This window comes from Nuphar pumila, chromosome 6 (assembly GCF_984573655.1).
Source record: "Nuphar pumila chromosome 6, dmNupPumi1.hap1.1, whole genome shotgun sequence".
NCBI classification, from domain to species: domain Eukaryota; kingdom Viridiplantae; phylum Streptophyta; class Magnoliopsida; order Nymphaeales; family Nymphaeaceae; genus Nuphar; species Nuphar pumila.
In genome coordinates this window covers 130,933,695-130,945,242 of record NC_143254.1, presented here as the reverse complement: position 1 = coordinate 130,945,242, position 11,548 = coordinate 130,933,695, and the positions used below count along the sequence as shown (strand labels likewise).

Here is an 11,548-nt window from a genome sequence, read left to right as displayed (position 1 = left end):
GTTCAAACAGGGATGAGGCGGGGCGGAGCGGGGATATTGCGGGGAAAAGTGGTCGGGACGGGGATCGTGGCGGGGCGGGGAAAAGTGCACGTCCCCGCCTCCATCCCCGAACGGAGATGGATTTTAACCTTCGTCCCCGCCCCCCCACCCCCGTCTCATACCCTTCATCCCAGGTCCGGGGCGAGGCGGGGCGGGGCCCCGCTTTCCCCCAGTCCACTGCCATCCCTATTTAACACTGCTACTCTCTCTCTCTCTCTCTTCCCAATCGAAGAAGATATTCCCTATTGTTTTTTCCTTCCTCTTACCATCCCACCACCACCCTTCCCTTTATCTTCAGACACCAGCCCTTCAAACCCCACACAAATCTTGTGAAAAATGGCAGATGAACAAGAGAAAGAGAAGAAGAATATTGACCCACCGCCACAGCAGCAGCACCAACCAATGCCACCGGCAAGAGGCCATCTCTGCCGCTCTCTCTGCGCCGTCCTGGTAGCCCTCCTCCTCCTGATGGGCATTACCGCCCTCGTCGTGTGGCTCGTCTATCGCCCCCACCGTCCCCGCTTTGCCGTCCAGGCCGCCGCCGTCTACGAGCTCAACACGACCGCCCTGACCACCATCACCGCTACCATGCAGTTCACCGTCTCCGCCCACAACCCCAACAGGCGCTCCGACGCCGAGTACCGCGACCTCTACGCCTTCGTCTCCTACCGAAACCAAGCCATCACCGCGCCCACTCCTCTCCCCGATCTCCGCCAGGCTGGCAAGAGCACCGTCATCATCTCGCCCATAGTCGGCGGTGGGCTCGTGCCCATCTCGCCCGAGGTGGTTAGTGGGCTCCAAATGGCTCAGGCCTATGGGCTCGTGTCCATGAGGTGGGTCTTGCAAGGCAGCGTCAGATGGAGGTCCGGTGTTTTCAAAAGTGGGCTCTATGGGATCTATGTCAGGTGTGATGTCATGGTGGGTTTGAAGCCCGGGGTGGCCGGCCAGGTACCCCTTCTTGGTTCCCCGGAGTGTAGCGTCGATCTCTGAGTCTCTTAGACTCTGACCCAGTTTGGTGTTTTTCTCTATGAATCTTTCTAAGCCGTGATGGATGTAAGGAGAGGGAATTGTGAATCTATGGAAGGTAGTGTTAATTGTGAATCTATGGAAGGTAGTGTTATTAGTAAAGCCAAGTGTTATGAGATAAAGATATGGTGGTTCCAGTTCTAGTTCTTTTTAGTTTTTAATTACCAAGTTCTGTACTTCAAACAAGATGGTCTGGGTGCGATCATACCAGCATTACTCCTCCGCATCCCATCAAAACTCGGAAATTAAGTGTGCTTAGTACTGTGATGGGTGACCTTAAAAGTTCTCGCCTGTTTAAACGACAAAGTTTGATAAAAAAAAGAAAAATAATAAAAAGAAAGGATCAAGTTTTTCAACCAGTCAATGAAAGCAACAAAGTGTGTCGGTGGTGGCAAATTCTGATGCATTTTGAGATTGATGCTTTGTTTATGTTTTACTGTATCTGCAACAAAGAGAGAAAATTATGTGGTGTTTTTAAAGAGGTCTGGGTAGTCTGAAAGATGCACATCATTCTTATATATATATATATATATATATATATATATATTCACATTTTGGTTTTGGGTCATCTTATTGACCTTCTGCATCTTTTTATTCATCTTCTTCTATTGGGGTGCTCTGATTTCAAGAGGGCAGTTTGGAATGTGCACAGTAGTTTGAAGGTGTATTTATGAATGGTAGTAAAACTAAATGTTGTAAAGTAGATGGTGAGATTTTTTTTTTTTTTGATATTTACTCTAGAAACTGCCTCCAATATCAGAGACCTAGCCACGCTAGCTCTGCCTGCTATACTTATAATCACTGTCCTGAGGGAGCGAAACTCGGCGGGTTTACCCCTTACCCGTAGGAGTCGCCAAGCTTCTAAGTAGATGGTGGTTTGAGTTTGCTTTATTTTTTACCACGTTTTCTTTTTCAGCCAATGTGGGCAATGACAGAAACAAAATGTGTCGGTGGTGGCAGATCTAAAGCAGTTTGAGATTGGTACTTGTCTTTGTTTTACTATCTGAGCCTCTGATTACCAACTTATGTGCAGTATTTAATGGAAACCAACAAATAAGTGATTGGAACCATAGAATACAACCACTCTCATGTTGGTTTTGCAGCAATCATATTGAGCTTCTGCATCAGCTCATTCATCTTCTTTTTCTTGGGGTGCTCTGATTTTCAAGAGGATAGATTCAAATCCAGTGAATGGGAATTGAAGGTAGATCTGGTTTTCGTCTGCATTGGGATGCTTTTCTCTTGTCTTCACGTGTACAGTGAGGCTCAAAAAGTGTCGGTGAATAGACATGAATGGAAGAAGTTGTGGTGTGGAGAATAATAGCAAGAGATGATGCCTCACTTTTAACCTTCTTTGGCAATTTGAACTTTGAAGTACAAAAGTGTGAAAGAATATGTTTTCTTTTGCAAAGAGTGTGAAAGGGTATTCAGAGATTGGAGTAGGGATGGCAGTGGACTGGGCAGGGGCAGGGAACAAGGTCTCCACCCTCGCCCCGTCTCAAAATCCAGACTTTCATTCCTGCACTGGTTTGGATTTTAACTTTTATTCTGGCCTCCATCCCCGGTTCAAACAGGGTGAGGCGGAGCATGGCTCCATTTTTTCCTCGGTCCATTGCCATCTTTAGAAGGATTGGGGATGGGGCAGGGCAAGGCAGGCATCGGGGCGGGAGAAAGCATAAATCCATCCCCGCACGGGTTTTGATTTTAACCTTCATGATCCTGCTTTCTTCCCAGTTTCATGTCCACCATCCCCGGTCCAAACAGAGTAAGGTGGGGGCGGGCCCCGTTTCCCCAATCCACTGACTGGAGTGAAACGCTAATAATTGTCTATTATTGCATGGTTGTTTTGGTAAATTGGATAAAAGGGAAGGTTCTTTGGTTCTTTTTTAGTGGGGTTCGATGGCCAATGTGGATATCACATTGGATGCTTCCTCGTGAAAGTGGGCATGGGATCGGATCCCAAGGACTAAAGAATGGATGGTGGCTTTTTTTATTCTTCCTCTCACTTTTCAAGTTCAATCACCATTTATTTATTTATGAATAGGATGCAAGGACTTCTATGGCACAATTATTGGAGGCCCTCAGCTTGCTCTTCTTTTTTAATCTGCTACTCATTATTTAGGGTGTCAACCTGTTGGTTTGGTTCGGATCTAGGTAAAACCAGACCTAAACTTTATTTGAGATGATGGTACCAGAGCTTAGACTGAGGTTTAATCGGACAAATCATAAGAGAAAACATACCCGAATCCTATAAAGATTACATGAACCAAACCCAGACTATATCCGATAAAATAATATTTTTTATCATTTTTACAATAAAAATTGTGGATCTTAACTTGAACTAGGGTCGGGCCTGGGTCTGGCATGAAATTTCACAAACCATACCCGACTTTGTATATTAACTGAGTTACTTTTACTAGGAGTGACAATTGGTTGAGTTTGACCCGGATTGTTTGGTGATAAATAAGGAGATCCCATTTGAATTCAAGTATGGTTTGTGAAATTCCATACCAGACCAGGGCTCGGCCCGAGTTTCCATTAAGATCTGCAAATTTTTAATGTAAAATGATAGAAATTATTGTTTTATCAGGTATGGTCCGGTTCTGGTTCATGTAATCCTTATAGAACTCAGGTATGGTTTCTCTTGTGGTGGGCCTAACTAGACCTGGTATCAGCACCTCAAATCAAATTCGGGCTTGGTCCCACCTGGATCCAAACCAGATCGAACCTCCTGGCACCCAAACTCTCAAGTCTCAACTATTCCCGGTTTGGACAGCCATAATTACAGATGCATACATCTTAGACAATCAAGAACTGAATGCTCCCAACTACCAACGGGGGCTCCTGGTAGGAGCTGTCAGTGTACGTCTCCTTGTGGTGGAATGTTGCAGGTTCAAACCCCAGTAGTACGTTGAATAATAACTGGTGGGATCTGCCTAACCTTAAAAAAAATGTATAAGGTACTGATAAGATGAGGAGCGCCTTGGATAAGAAAATGTTGTCATATGTACAATTTCAATACCTGTAAGTACATGCAAACACAAACGAAGGAAGATTGGTTTTAAGGCTTTGTTTGGGAGCCCTGCATTGGGATGAAAAAGACCATTTCCATTAGAGCTGGGAAACAAGATGAGCCGCTCATGTCTCGGCTCTTATTCAGCTTGTATGGAGCTCATTTGAACTCATGAAGTAGGTTCAGCAAGCCGAACATGAACGAGTGTTCGGCTCAGTTTGGTTTGTATAGGTTTGTTAATTAGTCATAAATATATTTTACATATGCTTTACATTATAAAACATATTATTGAAGTGTTGGCTTGCAAGCAACAAGTTTAGAGTCAAACCCTATAGTTTACAATGCTGAAACAATGCATTTATTGAACTTAGTTCAGTAGGGTATAGTCTAATTTCTGTTTTTAATTATAAAAATGTATATATATATATATATATATATATATATATATATATATATATATATATATTATTTATTGGTGCAACTTAATTGAAGGGCTAGGGCAAAGCAGCGTCCAAGGAAAAGGAAAATGAGAGGGAAAAAGAGATCGAGGAAAGTAGGCAAACATGAGCTTGTCTCATTCAGGGATGAGCTTGGCTTAGCAAAACACAAACAAGTGCCAAGTCATGGGCTCAATCCACTGGTAAACGTGCTTAAACCTGCCAAACATGCCCCGTACGGTTCATTCGGTTCATTTACCATCCCTAAACATAAGGCATGACCTTTAAATTTGCACACATATATACTAGTACTAGGAAATTTGTGGATCCCTAGCGGGTGCAACCAAAAACGGACTTAGTCTTAGGGATCGATCTGTTTTTTATCTGATCCACAAATTGAACAAATGGGAATGACTGGGTGAGTCCTTTCCATAGTTTTGTAAGAGATCCTGCTTAGATACGGCCTATAAGGCTGCAAACCGTTGATCAAGTCAAAGGTCAATTGTGATGAGCTTCTTATGCACAAACAACTTGTTATCCTGCTTCCTATCAAGCTTGTGCCAGAGAGTTCCGAGCAATATCACAAATTTAGGATGAAGCAAGTAGAAATTAATGCTAAATAAGAACTCTGAGAGGGTGTGTTTGACAAGTTCAATTACACTCATCCCCTATCTCCTATGTCATCTCTATATTCATACTCCATCTTGGAATCTCATTGATCACTACAAGGATGAGGGTCAAAAGCGGCTACTCTTTAACTGTGACAACTAAAGTCATCGCTATTGATCAAATAATAATGGTGCATTTTTTGTGCCCGCTACTTGCTAGGTAGCGGCATAAATTTTGCGCCATTATTACTCTATTATGGTCATGAATCTCGTTGTTATTGTTTCATCAATAATGATGAGATAAACAACATCGTGAATGCCTTGCCCCTGCACACAAGTCATCGTTAAAGACATATCTATAATGATGACTTTATATATCGTTAGTAAAGATATGTCTTTAACGATGACATTATCTGGCCGTTAAAACACTTTAACGATAATATTTAATGATTGATAATTTCACTATTAAAGATTAATAATGATGATATATAAATATCATTGTTATAGGGTTTACTCTATAACAGTGACCCGTTGGTCCCTAAGTATAGACTCTATAGCGGTGACACTATAGAGTCTATAATTGGGGCTCGTCGAACCCTTTTTAAAATAATTTATTTCTCACTCATTCTCTCTCTCTAGATTTGTCGGACCACCACCCTCCTCTCTCGAAGCCTCCTACATGCTCGGGCTTGAGTGGCATTGTCGGACCTCTGACCTCCCTCCTCCCTGCTCGGGTGATGTTGTTGGACCCTCCTCTCTCTCTCTCTCTCTCTCTCTCTCTCTCTCTCTCTCTCTCTCTGTGATATTTGCCAGGCCACTGGCCTCCCTCCTCCATGCTCATGTGATGCCGCTAGACCATCGGCCTCATCCTCCCTTCTCTCTCTCTCTCTCTCTCTTTGTGATCTCTATCGAACCGCGGGAGGATTCCTCCCTGGTCAGGTGACGTCGTCGGACCACTGGACTCCCTCCTCTCTGCTTGAGTGATGTTGTTAGACCTTCAACCTCCCTCCTCTCTCTCTCTCTCTGTGATTTCTGTCAGACTGCGGGAGGCCTCCTCCTTGCTCGGGTGACACTGCCAAACCACCAACCTCCCTCATCCTCCCCTCTCTCTCTCTGCAATCTCTGTCAAACCATGGGAGACTTCCTCCCTGCTCGGGTGACGTTGCTAGACCGATGATCCTCTCTCTGCGATCTCTCAACTCGGGTAACCTTCTATCTTTTGTTTCTTGAATTGTGGTTAATTATCATTTTCTTGTCGTGAGTGAACTCATCAGAATTATGGTTTTTGAAATTCTTATAACATAATTTTTATCTTGATAAAAAAAAATCATTTGAGTTACATTTGTGTTGTGATCTATATATATTTAAAGTGCATCTCATTTTGAAATTTGACATTGGGTGGAAGTTGAGGGTTATATACGGAGTGTGTATGTTGCAGGTGGTCATTTTGGAATTAACATTGTTGATTATCATCAGTTGTAGATTTTGAACCTTCTTTTGGTTGGACAGTCTCTCTCTCTCTCTCTCTCTCTCTCTATATATATATATATATATGTGTGTGTGTGTGTGTGTGTGTGTGTGTGTGTGTGTGTGTGTGTGTTGTAGATTTTGGACCATTGATTTTTTGAACCTTATAAAAACCCAACTATGTGTCAAAATCGAACACTTAAAAAATTGATCCCTATAAAATGAAGTACATAGACCACATCTAAATCACTTATCAAACTATACTTGATATTAGGGGCATTATTTAAGGTCTTTTTTTAGAATTTAATGGGCATCTTTTAGAATTTTAGAAATTTGTATTTTTATTTATAAATGCCATTGATTAACATTTTTCTTGTTGAATATAGTGGAGTCACCGTCTATGAATATGGATCAATCATGGATACACATTCATGATAGAAGTTTTGATCCTTATACATCTGGAATTGATCAATTTATTAAAGCATCACATGCTCGTCGATTTTACTGGAAGTGCAAGAAAAAGCAAATGCATTATCAAAACTTCAATTGTAATGTAATTAAAATATTCATAAGTTATCATACTAAATTCTCATACGGTTATCATCATCATTAATATTGTTATAATTATTTTTTTAGAATTTAATTTTTTTGAATTGTCAGATTATACTCATTCTTGAAGTGTGTTTGTTGTAGGTTTGAAGAGGATGTAGGGGAGGGGGTTGGAGAGGATGTGTGTGTATTTTTTTAAGTTTGTTTTTTGAAGTGTGTTTATATTTGAATGTATGTATGAAGTTGAATGTTTGAGAGAGTTTGATAGGATGAATGTTTGAGGAGGTTGGAGAAGTATATATATTTGAATGTATGTTTCATGATATATAAACACTAGTGTATCTTTATATTTGAATTGATGTTTGAAGTGTATGTTTATATTTGAATGGATGTATGTTTGAGGAGGTTGGAGAGGATGAATGTTTGAGGAGGTTGAAGAAGTGTATATTTATATTTGAATGTATGTTTAAGGATGTATAAACAATATTATATATTTATATATAAATATCAATTCAAATAGATATATATTTGAATTGATATTTGCAGTGTATTTTTATATTTGAATGGATGTATGTTTGACGTGTATATTTGAAGTGTATTTGTTATTTTATTTAAAGGAATGTTGTAGACATCAAAATTTCACGATGCCTGATTGCTAACATGCTCTTCAAGATAAGTGTGCAGGTAGCCCCCTCGCACTAGACATTGGAATGGACCGCCGTCCATTACTGGATGGTTGAAAGGTAATGTCGTATGTTGCTCGATGACAAAACATAGGGTGTCATCTACTAGGGAACGACACAGTCAGTTCGGCGTCCACTATACCGAACATGCATGGATAAGCCTGAGCTTATCTGTATCTGATTCCAACTGCCTGGTACATCTCCTAGGGTAGAAGAACTCTTCTTTAGATGAGTTTTCATACGGGAAAAATACTTCTAGGTGAGCATATTGAACTCTATAAATAGGGACTCACCCCTATACCCTAGAGCATCTGGAAATCTCATACCTACGTGTTGGCCTTGCGAGAACACATCTACTCAATTCTGACAACATGTTGTCCACATGCCATTAATGAACGCTCCTATCTACACGAAGGTGCTAACAGGCAAAAAAAATGAGCTTGAATAATAGAAAAAACCCTCCTAAGTTTGAAAAAGGTAAATTTCAAATCCCTAATCTATATCTTTCAATCTTGTTTCTCCTTTTGATTTGGTAGTTATATATGTTTATATCTTTTGATTCGTATATTGAAATCCACAACGATGCGATTTGAGCTATGGAGATTGAGAAAACCAGCCTCATCTTTACTTTCTCATCATGTGAAGGACAGTCAGAGCTTACAACAACATCCCTACGTTTGCAACGAATCTAAGTAAGCCCCATCTTCCCAGCGTTCAAATTTATTCATCAACACACAAAAAGATATTAAAATTAATATAAAATTTTTATTTTTACAGGTATGAAGCCTATAATGATGACATTCCTGTGTCAGAATTATTGGTCTTAGCCCTATGTCATCGTTATAACGTATAATTGTGACTTAATTGTCACCTTTATAGCTTATAACAGTGACTTACTTCTCGTTGTTATTGATTATAATGGTGAGTTAATTCTTCCTATTATAGGCTATAAAGACGACATAGAAATGTCACCGTTATAAGTATGTCGCCACTATAGGTGTTTCTAGTTTAGTCGAGATTCTTTGTTGTTGTTAGGTCACACATTAACAATGACCTATAAATAACCATTGTTACACAACTGAGGCAAAAAATTGACGGCCATTTTTTGTTGCCATAATAGACCTATAACGGCAATAAATAGGGCAATAGCAATGAAAAAGTTTATGCTATTGACCATCATCCTTGTAGTGATGCAAGTTATTATGATCAAATCCAACCTCATAGATGCGACATGACAGGTAGTCACTTATAACTAGGCACTTTGAGCAGGTTCTCAAGCACATGAGGAACTAGAACTTTCTTGGGGGCATTTGTTTCATTCCCTTTCCTATGAAAAAAGTTTTCTTTCATAAAAAATAGTCTCTTTCCTAAAAGGAGAGGTGAAACAAACATATCCATGAGAAACATATAGTAGAACCCATATAATAAATGCAAAAAAAAAACTGATTTCCTATCAAGATAGGTTCATACCTCCTCTCATAGGAAAGGGCTTTCCCTCCAAAGTGGCCCTTTTAAAAGAAAGAGGCTTTCTTTGGGTGAGAGTGTAATAAATGCTCCCTTAAGGTATATTTGATGTGGCATTCTGCGGGATGTTGTGGTGCTGCATCAAACAAACAAGGGACACGATGGATGCGTGGAATGTGTCTGTCGCATCCTTTTCAATGTGCTAATTTTGTTCCACCCCCTCTATTATGGTTAAAATATGGATGGGGGGAATATTTTTAGAAAAAGGTCGAGGGAGGGGTTCCGCAAAAATCTCAAGTGCAAGCGCAGGTGTTCTCAACCTCGATGATGATGATGGCAGCCTCATTTTCATCTCTGAAGGTGAGGTAGCCAAAGGTGAGCCCGACGACAATCATGATAAAGAACCTAGCATTGAAGAACATCATGGCGAGCATGAGGAAGATGGCGAGGAGGTGAGGGAGTAGCCAATCCACGTCGTTATCTTCCAGTCGTCGAAGAGGAGGGTCACCTGCTTCCCCCCAGTAGAACATTATGTGCATCATCTTCGCCTTGAAAGTGGGAGGTCGCGGGATCGAAGCGACTCAGATTCACGAAGGTGATGCCAGCGGTGGTGAGGCCGACGGTGGCGATGGGTGAGGCTGATGTTGGCATTCGGTGAGGCTGGCGTTCATTGAGGCCAGCAGCATTGGGTGAGGCCTGTGGTGGTGAGGCGCCAGCGTTGGGCGATGCTGATGTTCATGCTGTCCGCAAACAGCGTAAAACAAAAGTTGGACACAAGGAGCATAACTTCTTGTACTGTTGAAACAAACATTGGACTTGGTACAGTTGTTAACGAGTCTTCTATCTGTTTTGTTTGTTCATTTCGTCCAATCTCGGACAAGCTGTCAAACAAGCCCTTAGGTTACCGAGAAAAGGAAGCTCAACCCAACCATTTTTTTCAGGTGTTCTCAAACTTGAGAAAGGGCAGGCTAAGAAAGTAGTGGACAAGTTGAGAGAGTTGATACACACTTAAGAAAGTTGGTCGTGAGTTTGATCCCATGGCTGCCTTTCTCAAGAATGACATCAGATATTTTGTCGAGCAAAGCCTATCCCAAACCTGGATTTGCATAGATACTTATCCCAAACAGATCTCAAATTACATAAAATTAGAATTGGATCTAGTCAGATCCTGAGTTGCATTTAAACAAAAAAAGGTTTTCCCAAAAGACCATTTTTGAAGGTTCGCTCGATTGCACGACCAAATATAGCCTCATTAAAGAATCGATTCAACAAAGGAAAAAAAAAACATGACCCAGCCCAACGAGTTAACCCAACCTAACTACGTTAGTTGGTCCTAACCTGACCCAAGTTGGTATTGAATCAGGTGCAAGTTTGAAGTTCATACTCAATCAAGCCTTGATCTGGCTCTAGGTTTTGGTTGTTCCATGCCAAAAATGGAATTTAGCCCGACCAAACCCAAAACTTCATAAAACTATACATGTTTTTCTTTAAATATATCCATGATTGTATATATCATATATGAAAAATAAAGTTTATCTATGAGATTACTACGATGTAATTTTGGATATGAAGAAATATTCAAGTTTATTAAGAAATTAAAGAGTTTTTATTAATCAATCTATTTAAATATGATGTTGCAAAATATGAAAATAATGATCAACCTAAAACCCATCGGGCATGACTTTCAAACTGGGCTAAGTCAAACATGGTAATGTGAGGTATATGTCTTGGTCTTCAAAACCTGACTAATTTGAACATGATCAGAAGCATAGGGATGCAATTCAGATCAGGAACAACTAAATAGATGGAGATTCGGATCTGAATCGGACACGGAACAGCCAAAAATTGCAAAACCTAAATCCTGAATCCAACCCATTTGCATCCCTAGTGTCGTTGGGTACCACTCAACCCAACTGAGCCTAAATTCAATCTGACTCATAATTGCCAAGGGTCTGGGAGGCCACAAAACGCCCTTTGGTGGATTTTCATTGAAAAGCCGTGGGTCCCATCAAAATATGGCTCCACTACAATTAGGGGTGTCAACGGGCCTGGTTTACTCAAACTTGACCTGAACCAAACCTTATAGGGTCTGGGTATGGTGATAAATAAGAAGACCCGATTAAGATCCGGGTCCGGACCCGAATGTCTGATTAATACATGGACCTGGGTATAGTTTGTAAAATTTTATATCAGACGGTACCTGACCCGAGTTCCGATTAAGACCCACAAATTTTTAATATAAAAATGATAAAAAATATGGTT

At 40.7% G+C, this 11,548-nt stretch overlaps 1 protein-coding gene across 1 annotated transcript; it reads left to right on the top strand.

Moving 5' to 3' along the window:
* The first annotated feature begins 268 nt into the window (after nucleotides 1-268).
* Nucleotides 269-1,167, top strand: LOC149836248 (NDR1/HIN1-like protein 12). The gene has a single exon (XM_090010836.1). The coding sequence runs from the start codon at nucleotides 376-378 to the stop codon at nucleotides 1,027-1,029; it is 654 nt and encodes a 217-aa protein (XP_089866962.1). The 5' UTR covers nucleotides 269-375; the 3' UTR covers nucleotides 1,030-1,167.
* Nucleotides 1,168-11,548: the final 10,381 nt, after the last annotated feature.